Below are 20,205 nucleotides of genomic sequence, written 5' to 3'. Positions count from 1 at the left end.
TCGACCAAATGCAAATGCTGGGCTTTAAAATTACTACAAGCAGCAAGAGTTACGCACACAGGCCACTAATGCTCATGTTTCCAGAGACTACAAGTGTGTGTGTCTGTGTGCACACTCGTCGCGAAAGCATTTCCATGAGTATCAACGCTTTCATACCCTTCTCACGAATAACCATACAAACGCTTACATTTTGTTTGCATGAGCGTGCCAAACGCTTTTATGATTAGGTATACCCTTCACTTCAAAGGGAAAGAGCTGGGATCATCGCGAACAAAATTCAATTTTTGTGCGCTGCTGAGTTCGGTGATTTGAGAGACCAAAGAGAGAGATAGAGTGAGAGAGAGAGTAGGACAAATAGCGCATAGTCTTGCTTCATATAAGAATGGGACCATTTCGTTTGAGCGCTCGCAACGAACTGACTTTGTAGTGTTGTATTTTCACTGCTCGAGCCGTAAGAGACGGAGCCGAGCAACTACGAAGTTGAGTAGTCCCGCATGCACATTTTTTCGGTGGTGAAAAAGTTTGTTCTACATGTCTCATCTATGTGTTCTTTGGTCAGTGCCAGAACACACATAACAAGTGGTTTTCAATTCATTTCGACGGTGTATCAGAAGAGCTGCAACCAAAAATAAATAATTTCTGGAGTGAAGAAATTTATGTACGTGGTAAGTACAGTTGTTTGTGTTGTCTTTTTGTCTGTGACATCTATTCCATTGGTGACATTTAAACGTCCTAGCATTTTGTATGCATTTTGTTTAATTAGTAAAAAAAAATATATATATATATATATATATATTAAGTTCTCATAATTCATTTCCAACGTTCCAACCCAGCGCCACTAAATTACGTGTGCTTTACCATCGATAATAACAGAAATAGCATTCAAAATAGTTATAGATTTAAAAACTATAAGAAAATCTAAAACTCTATCGCCATTCAATATTCAAAAAGCGTGCGCCTGTCCTGCATTTTTTTTCCTCTTTTTTTTTTTTTTTTTTTTTTTTTTTTTTTTTTTGTTAGCTTCGCTTTCTAGTTGTCAGTTGATTTTTGTATGTTTTTCGCCGCATGCAACCGTGCCAACATTTGGTGTATCGAAACGTTTGACAAAAGGAACGGGCGAAAGTTTTTCTATAACGATGAGACGTCAAATTTTTGGCTTTATAAAAAAATTTTCGCGTGACGAGTTCGTTGTCGATAATAACTAAATAATATTATTGGAAACATTTGCAAATATCAATTGTTTCATTTAAACGACTTTTGCTGGTGCGGCGGTGCAACTGAGACGTGAGAAAATAACAAAAAAATCAATTGCTGGTTCGGTACTCGGGCTAAATTCAATTTTAATTCTGCGTATATTTGAGTGCAAAAAAAAAAAAAAAAAAACAGCCAAGGGAAGGAGACAAAGAAGAAAAGCGAAAATAGCCACGGAAAAGAAAACTAAATGAGAACAAAAATTAAGTCATTGAAGCCACAGACACAGAAAAGTAGACGACGACAACGACGGTCGAAGTTGGAAGAAAATGAGGCACGAGCCGAGATGAGAATATGAGCGAAGACTGCAATTGTTCAGCATTATAAATAAATAAATATAATATTGAGCAAAGGAAGAAAGGAATATCGGTGCAGATTATCGCGTGTGTGTGTGCATTTCGCGTATCGTAATCAAGTTTCATGCCACAAGAATATATTTCAAGTGAAAATCAAAAATTTCCAACTAAAAAAGCCTCAGCTGGGTGGCAGCAGCCGCAGCCGCAACAAGGCAACGTGTGCATGTGTGCGTATGTGAGTGCGTGAGTGTGAATACGAGTGTGTGTGTGTGAGTGAGCGAGTGCAAGACTGTGTGTGTGTGTGTGTGTGTGTGCGTGCGTGAGTGTGTGTGCCGTTTGTGCAAGTTTTTGGGGTCTGTCGGGTGCTCGTTTTTGAAAGAGGAGTTGAAAATAGAAGAAGAAGCGAGTTGTGTCTTTAACTGTGTTTGTGTGTGAGTGTGTGTGTGTTTGTGTGCCTCTGTGTGTGGAATTCTTGATAATTCCCCAACATACGTTACCATGGAATATTACCTAGGTTAGTAGAAATTGCACTACTCAATTTGTAAATTAAACATTATGCGGGACTACATACATATGTATAATACACGATAATTTACCAATACAATGGAACAAACAGTGCTCCGCACTTTTACACATAAATGCATGTGTATGCATGTATGCATACGTATATGTACCCATATATAGGCGAGTACATAAGAAGATATACATACATAAGCGTATGCTGCATTACTTTAAGGTGAGGCCAAAACGCAAAAGTTTTTGCAGCAGCCACGGTTGCCCCCCCTCCCCACGCCCTTCCCCTGTTTTGTGGTTATGTTTAGGATCAAATTAGCTGGCGGCGACTGTTCACTTATTTGTTTTTGCAATCAACTTGCTCAAATAAAAACATGCATACATACAGATTTATATATATATTAGTATATATATAAATTAAATCCATAAGAAACGCGTCTAGCCAGACAATACGAATCATATTGAATTTGCCCGATTAGATCCTCTGCTTCCAATTACATTATATCCTTTGTAAAGCAGAAAATTGGGATATATGGAGCAGCCTCTCAACATTATACAATAAAATAAAATAAAATAAATAAATGTGCTCTTAATCAGGTATACCCACTAAGCAGTTTTTAAAAACTATGTATTTTCATTCTCTTTCTGATTACATCTTACTAATTTCATTTACTCTCGCCAACTTGCAGGAGGTTACGTCTATATGAATGGAGATGCAGTCAAAATTCAACCGCCTGTTTATCCCAATGTTCCTGTTGAAACGGCTATGTTAGCCACAAATCTGTTTGGTACCACAACCCAAATTGCAGCTCCGCAACCAGCAGCAGCAGCCGCTCACATACCGTTGATCACAGCCGCTGCAGCAGGAGCAACAGGAGTAACAGGAACAGTAGCAGCACCACCAACAGTACAGCCCGCGCAGCATCCACAACAACAACAGCAACCACAACAGCATCCACATCAGCAACAGCAGCAGATCATCTCTCATACGCACGCCCACGCTGTGGCAGTTGCCGCTGCAGCTGCCGCACAGCAACAACAGCAATCAACGCAGACCATCCAAACGGCAGTTACGCCGGGCCAAGTGCATCTGCAGACGCACCCAGCACAGCATTTGCAGCAGCAGCAGTACGGCCACCATCCGGCTCAGCAGCCGACGCTGCCGTCCAGTGGCGATAGCATTCAGGCAAATCACGCAATCGACAATACTGAATACGCCATCATGAATGGAGCCATTGCTCAGACTCAAGATGGCAACCTGGTCTGCTATACAACAGAGGCCCTCGTACCTGGCGTAAACAATACGAATTTAGTTGCACTCGAGCAGCAGCAGCAGCAACAGCCAGAACTTATCCCACAACAGCAGCAGCTCGCCGCTGATGAATGTGGAATGCCATTGGACAAGCTAAAGCAGATGCTGGCCACACAGCTGGACTACTACTTTTCCAGGTAATAAACGAAATTATATTCCCAAATAATGTATGGAAACTAATTGGAATTTATGTTTACAGAGAAAATCTGGCAACCGATACTTATCTGCTGTCTCAAATGGACAGCGATCAATATGTGCTCATCAAGACAGTGGCCAATTTTAATCTTGTTAAGAAACTAACAAAGGACATAAATTTGATTACCGAGGTGCTGCGCGAATCACCCAACGTCCAAGTGGATGATGAAGGTTTGCGCGTGCGCCCCAACCACAAGCGTTGCATCATCATTTTACGTGAAATATCCGACAACACACCACTCGATGACGTCAAGGTAAACGAGCGAACAATCGAATCTACTCATCCAGAAATCAAATTTTAATTACGACTTTCATATCATTCACATTTGAATTTGAATATTGATGATTATGACTACTCCAATACATAGTAAATGTAGATGTTGACTGCTTGTACTTATATATTACATCTATATGCTAATTATAATTTCTCAGCTGAGCGTATATACATCATATAATTAGCGTACACTAATTATAAATTATATTGATGACACATCTGTAACTCATTCAAATTATCTTTATGTCTTACAGGCGCTGTTCAGCAGCGAGAACTGCCCACGACCCATTGCCTGTGAGTTTGCAGCGAATAACTCCTGGTATATCACATTCGAATCGGATGAGGATGCCCAACAAGCTTTCAAGTATTTGCGAGAGGAAGTCAAAGAGTTTCAGGGAAAGCCCATAATGGCGCGCATCAAGCCCAAATCGTTTATCAATAGAAGAGCTACTGTACCAAATATCAAAAACGGGTTTCGTCTCAATTCACCGCCAACGGCCACAGTGTATGACCCGGCAGCCGCAGCAGGAGCTGCTGCGGCCGCCGCTGCTGTTAGCTACAGTGCGGCACCACAACGTTTCGTCTATGCGCCCAATGGTGCGCCCTTAACGACAGCTGCGGTACCGTATAACACACAGGTGTTGATTGTAAGTGGTGTAATCGAAAAAATGATGTATTCATCTAATGTCTCCTTAATCTCTTCGCAGCCCTTTCAGCAGCAACAATTCTATACAGGGCTAATGGCTGCTCCGTGGCAACCGACCACCGTAGCAGCAGCCACAGCGGCGCAGGGCCAAAATTTTTATGAATTTGGTGGCAATATATTTGCTGCCAATGGCCTGGCACCGCAGGCCGTTGCCGCCAATTTCGCAACTGCACCACCGCCGCCTACCCCACAAATTGTCAGCAACAAGCCGCAGGGCGGCGGCGGTGGTGGTGGCGGACGCTACAACAGCAATCATCGCGGCAATCCTAACAATCTGAGCGGTGCTGGAAGTGGAGGACCACGTGGCGAGCCGCGCTCGAAACCACCGCGCAATACCCAGCAACCGCAGCAGACTCCATCACATAATATTATAATGCCGACTGCTGTACGTGTGGTGCCAGCTGCCGTACTTGATCCACTCCAGCAAGTACCTCTCCAGCAGCAGCAACAACAACAGCAGCAGCAGCAGCAGGTGCAACAGCAGCACCAGCAGCAACCTGCAAGCCAGCAGGTGCAGCAGCAGCCGCAACAAATGGTGGCTACCAATTCAGCTGGCTCCGCGCGTTATCCAGTAAAAAATAACTGGAAGGGTGGCATGCAAAAGAATCTGGATAAGAACTATGGCAATCATTACCACTACAGCAGCCAGGTGCCAACTATACCCAGCAGCCATACTCACCATCAGTCACAGCAGCAACAACAACAACAGCCACAAGCCCATTTTATATTCCCAGCGGCCAGCACGACGCACTCCACCTATGCGGCTAGCTCACAGGCAGCGCTCACACCGCAGCCTAGCCAGCAGCCACAGCAGCAGCAGCCACATCACCCACATATGGTGGTGCATGCGGCTCAGCCCGTTGAGCTGCAGGAGGCAACGGCCAATGAAAATGTTGTTGTGGAACACGCAGCCACCTCGCAGCACGGTCGAAGCAACATGTCAGCCAGCTCCTCCTCATCGCTGGCCACTTCCATCGGCGGCAAGGATGCGCCGCAGCCGATGCATTGGCAAACGCGGCCGAGACGCCGCCGACGTGATGAAGATGGCAACGCCCTCAATTATTCGCCAGGCGGTCGTGTTAATGTAAGAGTGCAGGAATATCTGACTATGCATCCATTTACGTAACGTATTGTCTTTTGTTTTTTACACAATTTAGATATATGGTGGTTCGCAGCAGCAGTTGCTCTCCTCATCGTCCGCCTCATCCACAAGCAACGTGCAGTCGACGAATCGCGAGAGTCACTATAACACTCATGAGTCTCAGCAGCAGCAGCAACAGCCGGCACCGCCCCAGCATCGCGGGAATTACAAAGGCAACAATTACAATCCCAACTATCATGCTCAGCAGCATGCGGCATCCATGGCGCATCACCATCATCATAGCAATCACAATCATAGCGCACTGCCGTCTCAGCAACAACAGCAGCAGCAGCAACATCATGTGCCTGCTGCACAGCAGAGTTCGGGGCATAATTATCATCATCATCACCATCATAACTCGATCGGCAGCAATGTGGGCAACAGTGGCGGCTTAAGCGTTAGCAACAGCAGCAACAATAATAACAGCAACAACAATAGTGGAGGAAACAGCAACAATATGTCGAACAACATTGGATCAAGTAACAGCAGCGGAGGAGGCGGTGCTGGCAGCAACAGTAGCGAGCGTGGCGGATTGCATCATGGTATCAGCATGGGCTATCAGGGTCACAATTCGCATCAGCAGCAGCTGCAACAGCAGCAGCAGCAACAGCAACAACAACAGCAGCAATCAGCTGCTCCCGTACAACCGCCACAATTTGATTTGGAAGCTGCAGCTTTTCCGCCACTGCCTGCGACTTCGGCTCCGGCACATGGAGCTCACCATCATCATCAGCATCATCATCATAGTAACCAGGCTTCCATACATAGCTCTAACAGCAACAACTCTACGGCGAGCGGCGTAAGCCACAAGCCGCCTCCAACTCAAGCTCATCAGCAAGGTCAGGCTGTAGCCGAGTGCAGTGGAGGAGGAGGCGAAGAACAGCGATCAAGCAATCATCCGAATACGGAGAGCAATGCTAACAGCAATACCTCCGGCAACTCGTCAACGGCTGTTGCTGCACCTACAGCTGCAAGCGGCAATTGGGCAACTGAGAATCGACTCGCCGATGTCGTACGCACGGGCAATAAAGGCAACAAGGGACGCAAGGATGCTGCAGCTGCTGCTGCTGGAACACACAACAGACAACAACAACATCACCAGCAGCAGCAGCAACAACAGCAGCATTTGCCTCAGCACTATCAACAGCAGCAGCAACAGCAACAGCAACGTAATCTGGCCATTAGTCCCACGCCAGCAATGGCCGTGGTGCCGGCTGAGGAGCCGTCACGCCCCTTGGGCAACAATACTAAAAACTTTACTAAGCAGAGCTCTAGTAATAACCCGATCCATGTGATAAAGTGTATAACACCAAATATCAATGCCAGCAACAAGGCGACGACAACAACAGCTGGTGCTGTTGGAGAAGATGGAGCAGGAGCCGGAGCGGCAGCAGTAGCAGCCACTGCTGCTACTTGTGGTGCTACTGTTGGCGCTGATAAATCAAACAAGACTGAGGATGAGTTACATCCAATACACGGCAACAAGCAGCAACCGCGCTTAATCGAGGGCTATGGCCAACAGCAACAGCAACAACAACAACAGATGACAAATGACTATGGGCATAATGTATCGATCTCGGGCGCTGGCGCCTGCCTAAACGAGTTGAGTCTGACCAGCCAGCACCACAAGAAGCAGCAGCAGCAGCAGCAACAGATGCCCGCTGCCACCAAAAAGGAGCTCAATAAGGATGCCAGCAAACACAAAAGTGTCGCAACCTCCACTTCAAACTCCGCCTCCACTAATTCAGTGTCAACGGAGAATATTGCAGCAGCAACAGCTTCCAAGCTGAGCTATGCACAAGTGGCACAGCATCACAAGGCCGCCTCGGATAGTAAAGATGGAGGCGCTTTATCTCCTACAACCACGAGCCACAAGCTCGAGTTAGTCTTTGGTGATGCCGTCGATAAAATCGCAGTGACTGTTACAACGGACAAGCGTTTGGCTGCAGCTCCAAATGCCACGCAGGTGGGCAAAGGCTCTTCAGGCGGAGCTGTTGCTGTTGCTAACAAAGAAAAGGGTATATATAATATATAACTATTTATAATAGAGCCGATACATATAACTAACGATCTTTTTATTGTAGACACTGCTCATTCGCGCGAGTCGCGTTCAAATGCAGCGCAGGTTGCCGGCACATTGCGTCCGCAGAGCAAGGAGAAACCATCTCAACAGCAACAACAACAACAGCAACATCAGCACTACGGATCTGGCTCATCCGCTGATCATAATACGAACACCGGCGGCGGTGGGCGTAAATCAAGAGCCAATAACTCTTAAAAGCAAAGCAAGTCGCCGAATCCGCGACAAATGTGAAATCGAAATCTTTGCTAGCTTTGATGCAGTGTATATATATTTTTATAGCTGTATCATTAAAAAGCTAACCCCATCATACAACTATACCCCCTTCTGTACATAAATTCCATGTGTAAATACAAGCAAACGCCGTTTTTTGTTATATATCTATAAGCGCATATAGATATATTTACGAGCTAACCAAGGAGGCATATATAAGGTTAGTGTTAATATATAACCGCATTATCAAGTAATATTTCAGGATTCTTTCTTTTTACAGTTGTCGTCGCGCTACAGTGATTGAAGGGCGACCAGCTTGGACCAGTTATCATATAATATTATTAAAGAGTAGGCAAAGGAATAATGGTGCATAACATTAATGAAAACAAACACACAGACTCACTCACTCACACACACACACACACACTACTCCTATACAGTTTATATATATATATATATATATATATCTTTATATATATATATATATATCTTTATATATATATATATATATATATATATATATATATATATATAAATATGTATAACCAGTTAAAAGTTAATTTACCTTAGCTTTAAAACAGTAGTTACACACACATACATATTTAACATGTAAACATGTAGATTAGCGCAACGATGGAAAAATGAAAATCATATATATATCTATATATATATATATATATATATATATATATATATATATATATATATATATATATATATATATATATATATATATATATATATATATATATATATAATATCTATATATGTATACCTATGTGTATATATATAAAATATCTATATATAAAGAGAGGAAGATGTGAGTTTATATGCCCAAGTTAAGTTTACAATTACAATTAATGTAAAGTATGTTTTGATTGGAATCAGCCAAGTCGCATACGATCGCGAGATGTTAGCTAATTATCGAAACAACACAACAACAATAGCATTAATTATTATTAATAACGAATTACTCATCGCTAGTGATGCTTCATTATGAATCGTCGTTCATTTTCATTTGCTTATTGAAACAAAAGTAAATCATGCATGAGTATATAGCCTATATGAAAGTTCTACCCTTTTATTTATAGAACCGGCTATATAAGCTAGTCCCATACACATACATACATACATACATACACATATATATAATTTACATTTGTCAGTTTTGCAACCATGGAAGTTTTTTTGTTCTCTTGATATAGCGTATTAGTTAACCTAGAACATTTGGAATTTGTTTTTGTACTTATTTCACATCCTAGTGGAGCCTTGTACACACCCAAACACAGACTGGCACATACAGACACACACACACAACTCTCGTATGATATGTTTATGTATTTATACAAATGTATATGGAAATACTTGCATACATTTTCAAATTGCATTTCTTTCACATATATAAAAAGCAATTTTCTCAGTTTGATGGTTTCACACATTTAAAAAAAACAACTACAAGAACAACAACAAAACAATTGATGTTTAACTGGTATGATAACTAAAGAAAATTTTATAACGCGTAGACAGGAAAAACTATTTAATATTAATGAAAAACAAAACATACAAAAATATTTTTGTATAAACAACGACACTAACAACTAAAAAAAAATCAAAACAAAACAAAAAGGTGCCATAAACTAAATACACAAACAAACAAAAATAAAAACACACACACATTGAACTTTCTATTCGGTCTAGAACAACACAAATAGGCATTTAAAATTATCTATATATATATATATATATAATCGACATTTATATATATATAACTATATAACCTATATTCTTACATATGAGTTATGTCAAAAAAGTTCTTAAAACATATTCTTTTTAAACTAATGCTCATCCATAAATTTGTTGTTTTTAATTTTTATTTTGCTTTCATTATTTTTCTTTTGTTATTTGATTTTATTTTTGTTCGCACAAAATGCTTTATGTGACTTTTTTGATTGAAGTTCAAGTGTTTAGGAATGTAAATTAAACTTAAGGCATACAAATCGGAAGACGTTATGCTTATATATATATATATACATACTACACATACAGCCCCTTAAGCTAATGCTAGCATTAAGCCATATGTTAAGAGATAATCCCTCATATACAGTTAGGCATATGCAACAATTGACGAACGTCTCCTTCCAATTAGAAAAAAATAGAAACACAAGATAATTCTTATTGGGTTCATAATCCAATTTCTTCTATGCGAGTGAGTTCTCTCAATTAAATAGTATACCAAATGCATCCTGCAAGCGCTATATATATATAGATATATAATCCCCGAAACCCAGTTCGCGAAACTTGCGACATGCATCATTATATTATATATACATATATATGTATGTGTGTGTGTGTGGGTGTGTGTATTCATTTAAAATAAAAATATATATTTTGATTCTATAAAACAATCGAATATGCTAAGTGCCTATACTATAAATATGTATATATATATATAAATATATATACTCATATGTATATGTACATATATATATACATATATGAACATGCCACAAATTCTGTATCCTCGCCCCACTGAGTAGCCGCAATGGTGTTTGCTTTAAGTTCACACAACTGCTGCCCCTTAGTACATACTAGGATTAAACTTTATTTGTTAAACAATTTATGATCAAGCAGGCGCACAGACAAACTTCAATTAAACAAAATCCGCTAAAAATCCAATTTGAGATATTTAGCTAAATTTGTTTGCAATTGGAGCCGCTTCTGCTGATCCCCCTTGCTCAGTGGTGTGTACATACACACAGGCACACGCACACACATATATACACAGTATCTTTATATTCTCTTCTCACACTCTCTCTGTCACACACACACACACACATACTCACATGAAATTCATAGTTTATAGTTGATCAGCCTTCACTGCTTCCATCAATTTCCTCAACTCTCACTCATACATTGATTCGAATTGGTTTTGAAGCTGTGTGTGTGTGCGCTGTATAGAGAATGCACTTTATGATGATGGCTGGCAGAATGAGTATGGTGGCAGCTGTCCAGAAGTCTGGCTCGATGAACGAGGTGTGGGGTCTTTAGCATGGCCTTTCAATGGGTGCTGTGTGATATTATGCAACTGGGAGAGTTCTTCAATTGCATGTAAAAAAAAAAAAATAAATAAATAAACTGAGAATAGGTTGGAATACTGTTTGCCCAAATTTTGAGAGCCGCTCTACCCCAACCCTCGACAAGAACAAGAATCAGGCTTCTGGAACGATCATACTCTCTGAGAGAGAGAGAGAGAGGGGGTTTATAGAGTTAGATATGATATGAATAATGAATGGAGAGATAAAAAGAAACAAAAAAAAAAAACATTGTTGATGTTAAATAATTTTAAGGCAAACAAATAAATTAATTTAAAAAATGAAAATTGTTATTGTAAAGCCTCAGTTCTTAAGTTATTTATTTTTTAAACATTTAAGCAGCGCATATGACACTGACAATTCACACATGACACCTTGTTAAACTATACAAAAGCAACCAAAACAGAAGGATAATTAATAATATTGATAATAATATGATATATAATAACAATAATACAAAATCTATATGCAACAACTAAACACACACACACATGCAGCCAGACCTAAAACAAACTTCAGTCCGTTTCTTAACAAATTGTCGTGCAGTCATTTCAAATAGCTTTCAAGACATTATCATTATTATTATTATTATTATGGTTATTTTGATTGTGAACCATTATTATTTATTATTGAAAGAATATGCCTTTCACAAGGGCGGCAACATGGATGCCTCTATTATTATTTTCATTTGGCACTGCCTTAATAATAATAATATCAATATATACAAATATTTGTATGTATATATATAAACCTATAAACAAGCTGCATGGGAATATCCCTTATGCATTATCTATCATCTATTTGGCCACTGCCACCAATATTTCATATAAATTTTTCATTTTTATTTCCATATTTTTTCTTATTTTATTCTATCTTTTACGCTGCTTGTGAAGGGCCTAAAATTTAGTTTAAAACTTTTTTTTTTTTTTATCAAGTGAATTGCATAGGAAATGCTTACGCACATTGTTATCAACTAAAATAAAAACAAAACAAAAAACACATTCAATAATAAACACAAAGAGGACGTCTGTTAAAGAGAGGAGAGCGAGAGACAGAAACACATGTAATAAAGTATATAATAAATATTATTAATTGAACCAAAATTGATAATTGTAAAGATAAAATAAAAAACAAAAACGAGAAAAAAAAGGTTTGCATATGATTACACTATAAACTAAAAATGTAACATTTAACTAAACAATATTACCTATGCAGCAAGTATACATAAATTATATTAAACATTACCATACAGCAACAACAACACAAAACACCAATAACAACAAACCATCAACAGCGTGATTCACTTTTTCTCTATACTTAAGAGTGAAATGTAAAGCTCGTTACATAGTATATATGTATATGTATAAGCAAATATAAACACATATTAATATATATACATATATACATTATAACGAGCTCAGACTAAAAGAAAAAAAACAAAAGCTATAGTGAAAATATGATAAAATGAAAAACCATATTATAACAGCGGACAAAAACAAATCATAAATGCATATTTTATTTTATTGTATGTATCATATAAACGAGAATCAAATAAAAGGAAAAAAAAAAACACAAAGCAAACAAAACATAAATGTAGATTAAATTGTAGTTAGACGAAGAAGAAATGGAAAAACGAGAAACCAGAAACGAAAAAAGATTATAAAACATGTCAAAAAAAAAAAAAAAAAAAAAAAAACAATAAATATAACAGAAAACAGCAAAAAAAAGATGCTGTAAACAAAGTCGAAAATTGCTTCCAGGGGGTGTCAGAAAAATTATCTATATATGTATATATGAATATGTATATATATATTTGTATTATACGCAGTCTGAACAACATTAAACTAACATGTATATAAGTTTGTTAAATTTTGTTGTATTTTGCTGCAAATTTTTCAAACTGCCCTCGTATATGTCTATATATTTTAATATATACACAGTATAAACTGAAGATTAGATAACTCGCAATAAAATATTTTTGTTTTTTTTTTTTTTAGAATTTTTTTATTATATATAATTATTGCGATGTAAAAAGGCCTCTAGCTTGACTAAGTGGGTTTTTGTTTCCCCAATCTAAATCGTTTCCCTAATGCAATTCACAACGATTTTTGATGTTCCTACAAAAAAGTTATACCTTATATATACACATTAGCTGATCTATAGTTTAGAGTTTGTTTCTATAATTGGAATATCGCGCATAGATATTGTTAGTTCTTGGAATATTATACCTTTTTTTTATCGTACGAAATGGAAATAAAGAGACTGAGTAAAAGAACTTAAATCAAGATCTGGTTAGTTTTAGAATCAGAACGAAAATTCAGTATATTATCGGAATTTGTAAGACGTTACGTACTTATTGGAATTTAAATTGGTTCTTAGGTAAATGAAGTAATAGGTGTGTTAAAATTTAAGTAATTTTGAAAGAGACGGCAAGAATGGGTTTGGATCCATCCATTTGGGTGTTAGCCAGTTATCAGCTTTGGAAGCCAAAAGAAGTCGTCTGATTTAAAGAAATTCTATTTTTTTACTGAAGTAAACCCTTTTACGATATTGATTTGATTGATTCAAAAATTCAAAGTATGGAATCAAAAAGATTTCTAGTAGCAATTTATATTCATTTAGCTCCAGGACTACAAACCAGAATCAATCTTCATTTGACTAAATAGAAATCTCATATTTAGAAAAAAAAAACACACAGTTTTATTTTGCTGCGCATTTACAGGACTAAACCCAACAAATGTGATCTTACAGGACCAAGGTATATGGGTATACATAGGTACGTTAAATACTAGACGGATAATACACGGGCGTCACGAACAAAGTAAGAGAAATCAATTGCAATTGGCCCTTTCACTTTGGTTTTAACAACAAATTTAATGCGTTTGGAGGAAAGGTTGGGCTGATGGGTGGACACAACAAATTGGGTAAGGATTGTACGAGTATATAGCGTTAACTTAACCGGGAAACAGACGCATTAAGTACACAATCTAAAAAAGGTCGCCTTAATGGCATTTGTAAGGCGCTCTACAATTATAATGCTGCCCAGCAGCAGGTTTGCTTGACTATTGAATCCAACGGCAACGTCAGCGACAACCATCTAAAGTTGCGCCTTCTCGCTTGCTTCCCCCGCAGTCGCCGGAGTATCCGTGATGACAGCATCTTCATCGTGGTCCGATCGATTGCTGTTCCCGCAGCGTGCAACCAAATCGCTGTAGGGCTTATCGTGCAGCAGGCAAACAAGTACAACGGTCATATTATCGCCGCCGAGTCCGCCCATTTGGCAATCGGGTGCAAGACAGTGATTCATTAGCTCTTCGCAGATCTCTTCCGGCTGTTTGCCTTGGCCAATGCGCGTTCGACAGAACTGCAAAACATCCTCATTGGTCATCACATCCCAAATGCCATCGCAGGCCAGCACAATGAATTCCCAGTCTGGCTGAATCTGTCGCGTCTCCACATCCGGATAAGCTGCAATTAAATAATATGGACAAGGTGTTAACAATGCAATGATTCTTTGTCTCTTTGTTGTGCCGCTTCTCTACCTGTGACTATTTGTTCTTCCGGCTTTTTGTTCGCTCGCTTAAACACAAAATCGCCCAATGCACGGGAGAGTGCAAGATTGCCATTAACACGATTGAATTGCACCCAGCCGCCGCCTTCGATAATGCGTTTCGATTCCGATTCATTGTTTGGCTTGTGATCTACGGATAGCGTCTCCAGCCGCCCGTTGACACAGGCAATGGCACGCGAATCGCCGGCATTTGCGCAATATAGCGTATTATCTTTGACCAGGACAACGACAGCTGTGGATCCAGCCATTTGCTCGCCCCATGACTCATTGTGTAGCATCTCATAGTCAATGTCCAAGAAACCCTGCAAGTTCAGAGATGTATATGAATCACATGGGGAACAATCGTTAAATGCGTTGCGCACTAATTATACAAATAGATGAAACAGCTACAATAAACTTTCTCAATAGCAAAACACATTTTTGTTTGCCTTTTACTAGCTAGACAAAACACACATGTGCAGGTGTGTGTGCATGGAGTAAAACGTAATTTTCTAAATGCTAAACGTTTGAATACCCTGCGCAAAAAAGAATAGGCCGAATTTGAAAATATGAATAAAGGGTGCGCTAAGCACAATTGAGAGAAAGCTAAAAAGATTACGTGAAAATTCCCGTTAAGAGAGGAGCGAGACTGAGTGCGAGAACATCCATGTCGCTCTATCGCATTAGGCATTAGGCTTACGCCCTTTAGAGAGCGCAAGTTTGAAGTCCCGAAAGTGAGAGCCACCAGCTCGATCTCATTAAGCTTACATTTCGTTGAGAGCGCAAATATGAAGTTAAGATTTGATTTGTTTTGTTGTGTTGTAACTGGTTTTTTTTTTTCTATATAATTTATTTAAATAGCGTTACTCACCTGCTTTAGTGCCTTTTCAATATCATTCTCATTATACTCCGGCCGCTTCAGCACGAATTTATGTAAATGCTTGCCCGCATACTGGGCGACTGTGGCCCCACCATGGCCGTCGTAGACGGCAAAGAACGCTGCCGAGGGATCGTCGGGCAGGGCCAGTATATGTGTATGGGAATCCTCCATGTTGATGCGCCATCCCTGCATACAGCTACTGCCAACGCGATACTTTTGATTCTGGCAGTAGGATGATTCCTTGGCGGTCACCGGTTCGGACAGTGTTTGGCCCATCTTCTCTTGACTTTAATTGTGGCTTCTTATCAATTTGCGTTGATTATCTGTGACAGCAAATTAAACAGAGTGTATAAGTATATAAGTAGATAAACAGGGAGATTAGCATATCAAATTTAATGATACGACCCGCATAAGACCGCAGCAAACAAACGTAAAGATTACAAAAGCAGCTGCATACATATACTTTATATACATATATACTCTTTTTATATGTTATGTATGTATGTATGTAGTATATCGATATCGATATTTTATGTGTCATTTGTTTGGAGTTCATACGGGCAAAGGGCAAACTCCCAAGGCCAGCAGTAACAACTGATAAACGGCTGATAAGAAAACTCCTCAAAGTTGTCTCTACTCTCTCTCTTCCTCTCCGCCAGCGAGCTGTATTAATAAACGTGTGGCAATGCATGAATGCACTTCTCTTCCGTATCTAGCTCACACTTGACAATTTAAATATAGACGGAGGAGAGTTTAGAACAATGCCTGTGTAACACTATCAATATAGCACTTACGCATACGCACACAAGAAGTGGTTGTTAAGCTCACCTGGCAAAACATTAACAACTTTAGCTGGCCGTTTAATTTGTGCAAATACATTAATATGGCAACCGCTTGAGTGCTCGCGTTGAACTCCTTTGAGACTGCTAAATGCGTCAGCGGCACGTGATCTACGTTTGTTGCAGTTGCAATTTTTGCTTAAATTATTGCTTTAACAAAATGTTTCAACAATCGCGAGTTGTTATAGTTCTTGTGCTCATTTTCGATAAATAAGCAATTGCAACACGCCAAATATCGTATCCACTATCGATAGTAATTTATCAAAGCTTTTAATTGAAACTCGCTGCTTACCTACTACTTCTACAATGCAAATTTTTCTGTAATTTAAAATCTAAATAAAATCCATTTGTGAAATGCCAAACCAATAACAATAAATGCTATATTTGAAAGCGGGCCTAGGCAGGCGTGAGTTCCATAGCTTTCAGCTTTTAACAGCTTTATGCTCAAAGGCTAACGGCTACAATTTGTTTGAAATGAATTTCAATTTGAATTCGCATTTAAATGAAAAGAAACATTTTGGTTTAATTAACACATACATGCATATGTATATATGTGAGTATGCATTATAGCATATAATCTGTTTAATTGTTTATTTAATTTCCACTTAATGCATAAAGTTTGTACAGTTGAATTATTGCCTCAAACCACTGACCAGAGAACACATAGACTAGACATGTAGAACAAACTTTTTCAACACCGAAAAAATGCGCTGAACGGACCGGACAACTTCGTATTTGGTCGGCTCGGTCTTCTGAGGCTCAAGCAGTGAAAATAAGGCAAGACAAAATCAGTGTGCTGCGACTGCTGCCACGAAATGCACGCATTACAAAATGAAGCACGGCTATGCGCTCTTTTTCCCTTACTCACTCTCTCCCTCTCTTTATGCTCTCTCTCTCTCTATATGGTCTCTCAAATAGCAGCAGCGCACAGAAATTGAATATTGTTCGCGACGATCCCAGCTCTTTCCTTTTGAGTGAAGGGTATACCGAAATCATAAAAGCGTTTGTCACGCTCATGCAAGCAACATGTAAGCGTTTCGATGGTTATTCGTGGCAAGGGTATGAAAGCGTTGATACGCATAAACAATATTATTTCGCGACGGGCAAGTACACACACACTTGTAGTCCCTTGCTACATATATGAGCATTTGTGAACTGCGTTCGTTACTCTTGCTGCTTGTAGCAATTTTAAAGCCCAGCATTTGCATTTGGTCGGTCTTACGGACTGTCATAACCACTTTAAACAGATGTACTATGTATGAACATACATACATATGTACATAAGTACATTTATATATTATTATTGCTAATCATGTTTATAAATGTGTTTATATCCGTAAATAATTATACATAATTAAAATTATTTTATACACATTTTTAACCGAAAAAATTATCGTAAAACACTACTAACTTTATTAAATGCTTTGCAATATATGAAATACACATGTCATATTATACTCAAGCTTTACTCATTATTGTCAAAAATTTCTAATTAAGTCATAATGGCCCATTTGATAGTCACCCTACGATTCAAATCATACAAAATTTACAAACTACTAAATCCAGAGACAATTAGCTTGCCATCCCATACAAGCATACACATACACAAATGTATGTATGCATGTGCTCACAATTTGCACAGGCTGTTGTGCACAGAAAGAATACATTTTCGTGACGAGCATGCACACACACACTTACATCCTTGCTACGTGTATGTGCTTTTGTGTGCGTGCGTCGCGAAACTCAATTCTTTCTCAGTATTTTCGTCTATCATCAGCCCAAAATTTACCGTTGGTCTGCCTTGTGAAGTGCATACATACATACATTTGTGTATGTGTATGCTTGTATGGGATGGCAAGCTAATTGTCTCTGGATTTAGTAGTTTGTAAATTTTGTATGATTTGAATCGTAGGGTGACTATCAAATGGGCCATTATGACTTAATTAGAAATTTTTGACAATAATGAGTAAAGCTTGAGTATAATATGACATGTGTATTTCATATATTGCAAAGCATTTAATAAAGTTAGTAGTGTTTTACGATAATTTTTTCGGTTAAAAATGTGTATAAAATAATTTTAATTATGTATAATTATTTACGGATATAAACACATTTATAAACATGATTAGCAATAATAATATATAAATGTACTTATGTACATATGTATGTATGTTCATACATAGTACATCTGTTTAAAGTGGTTATGACAGTCCGTAAGACCGACCAAATGCAAATGCTGGGCTTTAAAATTGCTACAAGCAGCAAGAGTAACGAACGCAGTTCACAAATGCTCATATATGTAGCAAGGGACTACAAGTGTGTGTGTACTTGCCCGTCGCGAAATAATATTGTTTATGCGTATCAACGCTTTCATACCCTTGCCACGAATAACCATCGAAACGCTTACATGTTGCTTGCATGAGCGTGACAAACGCTTTTATGATTTCGGTATACCCTTCACTCAAAAGGAAAGAGCTGGGATCGTCGCGAACAATATTCAATTTCTGTGCGCTGCTGCTATTTGAGAGACCATATAGAGAGAGAGAGAGCATAAAGAGAGGGAGAGAGTGAGTAAGGGAAAAAGAGCGCATAGCCGTGCTTCATTTTGTAATGCGTGCATTTCGTGGCAGCAGTCGCAGCACACTGATTTTGTCTTGCCTTATTTTCACTGCTTGAGCCTCAGAAGACCGAGCCGACCAAATACGAAGTTGTCCGGTCCGTTCAGCGCATTTTTTCGGTGTTGAAAAAGTTTGTTCTACATGTCTAGTCTATGTGTTCTCTGGTCAGTGCTCAAACATACATACATATACGGTGGGCACTAAGCTCAGTCGCTTTCACTCTCTCAATGCTCTTATCTCAGCTTCGCTTTGGTTTGCTTTGTTTTATTTTGTGTTTTTCGGGCTCTTTTTTTTGGGTCTGCCAAGTGCATTGAATTTTGCGAATTCTGCTTTGCGGCAAACGAATTCAAGGACAAATGACGTCAGCTAAGCAATTTCGTGCTTGCTGTTGGTCAGGGGCGTACATGTCGATTTGACAAGGGGTCCATAAGTTAACCCCATTGCTTGATCTACCCGCCACTGTTTTTTTCTTCTTACTCTATGCTTGTTTGTTTTGCTGTCTTTCTTCTCTGCTTTTTTATTTCTTGTTAAAAAATGAAGCAAAACAAAAACTAAATTAAATATTTGCACAGCAGCGGAGACAGCGACCAGCGAGCGGCGAGCAGTGAATGTATTCCTGATAAAGAACTGTACCGTCTGCTTTCTCTCTTACTGTTTCTCTTTCAGTGCTTCAATTGAATGGCGTTTTATCGACGTCAGCACAGAAGCAGCAGCAGCAGCAGCAACCGTTGAGTGCATTACAATAGTCAATGAAATTTGTTTGTGTTGTTTTGAAGTGGGCGTGGCCGAGGGCACTATCGCATCGGAACGCAGTGGGCTACCCGCATTTATAGCTGGCTCTATAACCCTTCCCCAAAAATAATCCCATCCCTATCATTCACTCACACTCTGACTCTCTCTTGTCATCGCCATGCAGTGGACTTTCCGCCTGCTCCCTCTCCAAACTCTCTTGCGCCAATGTTCTTATCGCCTCTTACTGCATTTTAATATATATAGTTCTTGTTTTTTTTTTTCTTTTTGTTTTAGCTCATTGAAAGTGCAACCGAGTCGCAGCACGCATGTTATATTCGCAGGCCTCTTGAAACGCACATTTATTATGCATTTAACGTTGTTGTCGACTGCAATTCCCCCTCCCCTCCTCGTTCCTCTCGCGCTATGGCAATGCACTCGCTAGCCATCAGCCATCATTTGCCATTTGCCATTTGCGATTTGCGATTCCCCCTCCTCTCTGAATTTCCATATTGT

The 20,205-nt window shown here is 39.2% G+C and overlaps 2 protein-coding genes across 8 annotated transcripts; one reads left to right on the top strand and one right to left on the bottom strand.

Moving 5' to 3' along the window:
- Positions 1-553: 553 nt before the first annotated feature.
- Positions 554-12,776, top strand: Larp4B (La-related protein 4B). Of its 5 annotated transcripts, none has more exons than XM_089468882.1 (8): positions 554-658; positions 2,750-3,509; positions 3,572-3,821; positions 4,096-4,488; positions 4,549-5,631; positions 5,705-7,706; positions 7,773-8,201; positions 8,262-12,776. In XM_089468882.1, exons 2-7 carry the CDS (start codon positions 2,764-2,766, stop codon positions 7,964-7,966), a joined length of 4,668 nt encoding a protein of 1,555 aa, XP_089325008.1. In that variant the 5' UTR covers positions 554-658; positions 2,750-2,763; the 3' UTR covers positions 7,967-8,201; positions 8,262-12,776. The 5 variants fall into 5 exon arrangements, with proteins under 5 accessions (XP_089325008.1, XP_089325007.1, XP_017863041.2 ...); XM_089468881.1 differs by having other exon boundaries at positions 569-665; XM_018007552.2 differs by lacking the exon at positions 554-658 and adding an exon at positions 1,070-2,061.
- A 973-nt stretch (positions 12,777-13,749) lies between these two features.
- On the bottom strand, positions 13,750-16,773 carry LOC108613819 (putative protein phosphatase 2C T23F11.1). 3 transcript variants are annotated; one of them, XM_089468885.1, is made up of 4 exons: positions 16,635-16,773; positions 15,495-15,826; positions 14,616-14,946; positions 13,750-14,541 (listed from the first exon to the last, which is right to left on the bottom strand). In XM_089468885.1, exons 2-4 carry the CDS (start codon positions 15,777-15,779, stop codon positions 14,171-14,173), a joined length of 987 nt encoding a protein of 328 aa, XP_089325011.1. In that variant the 5' UTR covers positions 15,780-15,826; positions 16,635-16,773; the 3' UTR covers positions 13,750-14,170. The 3 variants fall into 3 exon arrangements, with proteins under 3 accessions (XP_089325011.1, XP_017863043.1, XP_089325012.1); XM_018007554.2 differs by lacking the exon at positions 16,635-16,773 and adding an exon at positions 16,332-16,606; XM_089468886.1 differs by lacking the exon at positions 16,635-16,773 and adding an exon at positions 16,062-16,216.
- Between the last annotated feature and the right edge of the window lie 3,432 nt (positions 16,774-20,205).

Source organism: Drosophila arizonae, chromosome 4 (assembly GCF_054131065.1).
Source record: "Drosophila arizonae isolate 15081-1271.41 chromosome 4, UAZ_ARI_1.0, whole genome shotgun sequence".
NCBI classification, from domain to species: domain Eukaryota; kingdom Metazoa; phylum Arthropoda; class Insecta; order Diptera; family Drosophilidae; genus Drosophila; species Drosophila arizonae.
This window is presented reverse-complemented; position numbering and strand designations above follow the sequence as displayed.